We start from the raw sequence: 4,746 nt of genomic DNA, 5'->3' as shown, positions 1-4,746 counted from the left end.
ACTGTTTTGTGTTGCTCTATAGGTATGGTAAAAAAATATACCAATATACATAATGTTTAAATTGTGCATTGCAACTTGCATAAAACGGTTTCAATATTAGTAAAAAATGAAAGCTGACTGTATACAAAAACACATAAATACACAAACAGGCAAACACACGCACACACACACACACACACACACACACACACACACACACACACACACACACACACACACACACACACACACACCACACGCAGTCACACGCTCACGTTCACATACATAAACATACATAGACGCGTACACCCTCCCTTCACACACACACACACACACACACACACACACACACACACACACACACACACACACACATATGCACTCACACACATATATACACATACATACACGTACACACACACATACACACCCACATACACACATTTCAAGGCTTGCCCTGATCGGGGGAAATCTGACATTTGAACTCAACCCACCCTCATTGTAAGCCCCACCCACATTTTGATCCAGCCGCTTCTACTACATACTATTGTAACGGTTTCATTCGTTGACTAGCTAGTCTCCCCCAACATCTGATGAGCAAGGCAGGCTCAGGCCAGGTGGAGAACGGGTCAGTTTGTTGTTGTCGTTTTCTTTATGGTTTTCAATGTGTTAACTTGAAGAAGCACGTATTGGCAAGCTGTTTAAATGTTTAATGATCTAATCCCAGAAAAAATTAGCTATTTTTAAGAGAGGAAAAAACAACAACAACAACACTGTTTCTTCCTTTTAACAGTTGTATTTACTTTACGTATTTCTTTCTTGTGTGTTGTTGTTTTTGTTGTTGTTGTTTATGATGTTGTTGCTGTTGTTGTTTTTGTTGCTGCTGCTGCTGTTTGTTTTTGTTTTTGTTTCTTTTTCAACGATTGGAATATGAATTTCGGCAAATTATATCTCAATTTCTTGAGCACTGCCACCAGTGCCACAGAATAAGAACCTTCAGTAAAAACGGTTTCCTTTTTTTTCAATTTTGGGTTTTGTACATCTGCCCAGCTGGCTGACCGTTTAAAGAGTGTGTGTGCGAACGTCCTCCCTAGCGGTCCAACTTCCTAGATGGGACATTGCTCCCAATGATCGCCTGACTAATCAACTCAGCCCGCATCAACAACAACCTCCCTGCATACCAATCTCCATTCAGGGAGAGAAGAAGCAGTTGACAATGAGCGTCCTTTGAGGTTAATTGCCTTAAGGAGAACCATTCACGGATAACTGAGTCGGATCCCCGATTCTGAATAAATCTAAATGCGGCGAGATCGAGACGCTGCCCACTCCATGGACCCGCACTGTTTTTTCTCCGGCAAAATCAAGACCGAGCCCAAATCTACTTCTGATGGGGAGCGCAGTTGGCCACGGATGCTCGGCGCGCTTCTCGTCAGACGTCAAGATTTTGTTAGGTTGTACGTGAATGACCTACAATAAGCCCCAATCCAAGTTACCTAAACGTCTCCCAGAGCCAGCTCGACACTACTTCGTTTGGCTTAACTGTTCGCTTGTTTTGGCGTCTGTAGAGCACTATACCCTTCCCTCATCATATTTTTTACAACCATGATTCTTCTATTCTTTTGTCTGAGTAAACATACAGGATGAGATTATGGGAATTAAGATGTGAAGGAAGGGAAGCTGTGCTTAGGCAATCTGCTTCCTCTGTGTCTACTGCTCAAGCAATGCTGCATCATGCACACGGCTTTAAGATCGTCTGCCATGAGAGAAAAGGCCTCGGAACGTGAATGTAAAACATGCCTATCTTTATTAAAGACGGTATACTATCTTTTTGTACGTCTTTTCCTTTTTATTGTTATTTTTACACCGCCCCCACCCCCATTCACACTTATTTCTGACTCCAGCGACAGTGTCCGAGTGATTTTATTTTTGAGAGAGTGCATAGTCAAATGTTGATCATTGACCACATGAAGAGTGCAAGGGAAAAACATAAGATGTCACTTTTTGTCACGTTTAGAAATAGGACAATAACTATAATAATACTTGACCGCCAACTCTTTTTCTAGAGCACAGTTTATGTTCCGAGCCTGACATTAGGTGATGTATCAGGTTTCAGCATAGGAAACATAGATGGGTCAGAAAAGTGTATAAACACTCTCCAATCCACACAACCACTCATATTAGCCATGTGAAACGTCATGTTTTCCCTTGAACTTTTCACATCTTTAACGAACCTTTTCTTTCACTTTACATTTATTTTATTAGTCTTCTGTTAGTTCTGTTGGTATCATGCTGGACTACTGAGCCTGGGTTCGAATCCAGACTTGACGTTCTTGACCTGACGTTATTTTGTGGGGTTTTCAAGGCGCTCAACCCGTTGGCTCAGTCCTGTTGGAGACTGAAGTTAAATTCAGAGTTCCCACCTATCAATTAATCTAATAGTGTTGATATAAGCGTAGAACCCATACCCTTCTATATAACACTAATGTGCCTTTGTCTTTCTATTTCTTTCAACAGACTCCTACAGTGGTGGACGAAATGTCGACTCGAGGCACCTCGCTGGAGGGACACAGGTTTCCCGGCCCCGGAGCTTAGTGTCAGGATCTGCTGACTTTGACAACAACGCAACACGAGAGTAATCCGTCACCCTGTCACACAGAGTCATAGGTCGCTGGGTCACCCAAAGGATTGACCCACACGACTAGATTTGAGATAGCCCCCGTCTTTGTTTCCAACAGCAGCGGGGGATGTGCTGGCATAACATTTCGGTACAGAGGATGGGAAGAAACGCTTCGCTATTGGAAGCCAATATGTACGCCATGTTTCCCGGGTACAACATCACGACGGGTTGGCCTCCCAGAGATAACAATTCCAACAATTCCGGGTACTTCGATCAAGTAACCGTCAATGGCAGTGACCGGCCTGAACTGTTGCGACAGTATAACTACCATGAACCTAAATATGAAGAGCCTGTGATGATTGTCATATGTATCTTTCTAGGATGCATGATCTTAGCCATCATTCTCGGTAATATCTTTGTAATAACTGCCATCCTGGTGGAGAAATCTCTCCAGGGTGTGTCCAACTACCTCATCCTGTCTCTGGCAGTGACTGATCTCCTTGTGGCTGTGCTTGTCATGCCTCTGAGTCTCATCTACGAGATCAGCATCCATTGGTTTCTAGGCAACGCCGTCTGCGATATGTGGGTGTCTATGGATGTTCTCTGCTGTACAGCTTCCATATTACATCTCGTGGCTATAGCGTTTGATCGATACTGGGCAGTCTCAAACATCGACTACGTTCGGAGTCGGAATGCAAGGCAGATTCTTCTGATGGTGGCCATCGTGTGGACCGTGTCAGTGTTTATATCGATACCGCCTTTGTTCGGTTGGAGACATGATTCCGACGACCCCGAGCTGACAGGACAATGTCTGATCTCGCAGGATCACGGGTACACCGTGTTCTCGACGGTAGGCGCGTTCTACTGCCCACTGCTGCTGATGCTTGTGATCAACTTTAAGATATATCGCGCAGCGCGGTACAGAATACGAAAGAAACGCTTCGGTGGACGGGGAGGGAAACATCAAGCGTTACACGTTCCGTTACCGGCTGTAACGGTCGAGACGTCACATCGGACAAATACTCGCAACTCCTCCGGAAGTGACGTAAGCCAGGACGGCATCAGCATGTATATGCCTTCCTGCACGAACGCTAATGACGTCACACGGGTGGACATGGAGAGCCCGCTAGATGTCCAGGAGAATGGTCAAGCGCTGCTCCAGCAGGATCCAAACCTGACTCGCATGTTGTCCAACACACTGACCGTCCCAGCATGCACTGTTAGCGTCCCCCTACCCCGTCCAGGAACCTCGTCCGCTTCCAACAACAACGTCACCAAAAGACTGAGACGCACAGACAAAGAGCGCTTCCGGCGAGAGAAAATGGAGATGAGGCGAGAAAGGAAAGCGGCGCGAGTGTTAGGAATTATTACCGGAGCGTTTGTGGTGTGTTGGCTGCCCTTCTTCGTGGTGGCAGTCGTGAAACCGATGTGCGGCACACCGTGTGACATGCCTAGCTACGTGTACAGTCTCTTCTTGTGGCTCGGCTACGTTAATAGCCTCATCAATCCCATCATTTACACCATCTTCAACCCAAGCTTCCGATGTGCGTTCAATAAGATTTTCTTACGTCGGATCAAGTCAGTGAACCGAATTACCTAGTGACATGGTCAATGTTGTCAGTGTATTCGCCATGCAAATATTAATTTCATGTCATCTTCAATCCTAGTATTGCTACCATGTACTTCCCATGACCAACAGGCATTTTGTAGTCTAACAAAATGCAAGGCATATTTTGTTTACAAAAAAAAAAAAAAAAAGACGAGTAAACAGGGGGTTTATAATTATATGATACCCTTTTTACTTATTAATAAATGTTATGTTCACAATTTAAAAAAAGTTCTGTGCTTAACCTTAAACACAGACGTGGAGAAGTCTTTCCTTAAAAACTGTATTCACTGCTATACAATCGTGGTAGGAGAAGGAGAGTCGGGTGTGAGAGCGTGTGTGTGTGGGGGGGGGGGGGAGGGGGGGGGGGGGGGGGAGGGGGGAGGAGGGGGGAGGTGACCACCCTCCAGCCATTTAAACATCATTATTAGAACAGGATTATCAATTTGGGATGGCAAACAATGATTTGAATACAAAGTTATTGCTCCTTAGATCAAAATTTAATCTATTGTTTGATAACACTTGATTGATGCATTAAGGCAAA

General features: G+C 44.7%; 1 protein-coding gene across 1 annotated transcript in view; it reads left to right on the top strand.

The window, feature by feature from the left end:
* LOC101850821 (5-hydroxytryptamine receptor 5B-like) overlaps nt 1-4,359 on the top strand; it is a 32,609-nt gene extending 28,250 nt beyond the window's left edge. Inside the window, exon 2 of the mRNA XM_035970964.1 lies at nt 2,494-4,359. Within this exon, the coding sequence (XP_035826857.1) occupies nt 2,724-4,196 (1,473 nt within the window). The 5' untranslated portion in view covers nt 2,494-2,723 and the 3' untranslated portion in view covers nt 4,197-4,359. The remainder of the gene's footprint in view (nt 1-2,493) is intronic.
* Nucleotides 4,360-4,746: the final 387 nt, after the last annotated feature.

Source organism: Aplysia californica, unplaced genomic scaffold (assembly GCF_000002075.1).
Source record: "Aplysia californica isolate F4 #8 unplaced genomic scaffold, AplCal3.0 scaffold00350, whole genome shotgun sequence".
Taxonomy (NCBI): Eukaryota; Metazoa; Mollusca; class Gastropoda; order Aplysiida; family Aplysiidae; genus Aplysia; species Aplysia californica.
This window is presented reverse-complemented; position numbering and strand designations above follow the sequence as displayed.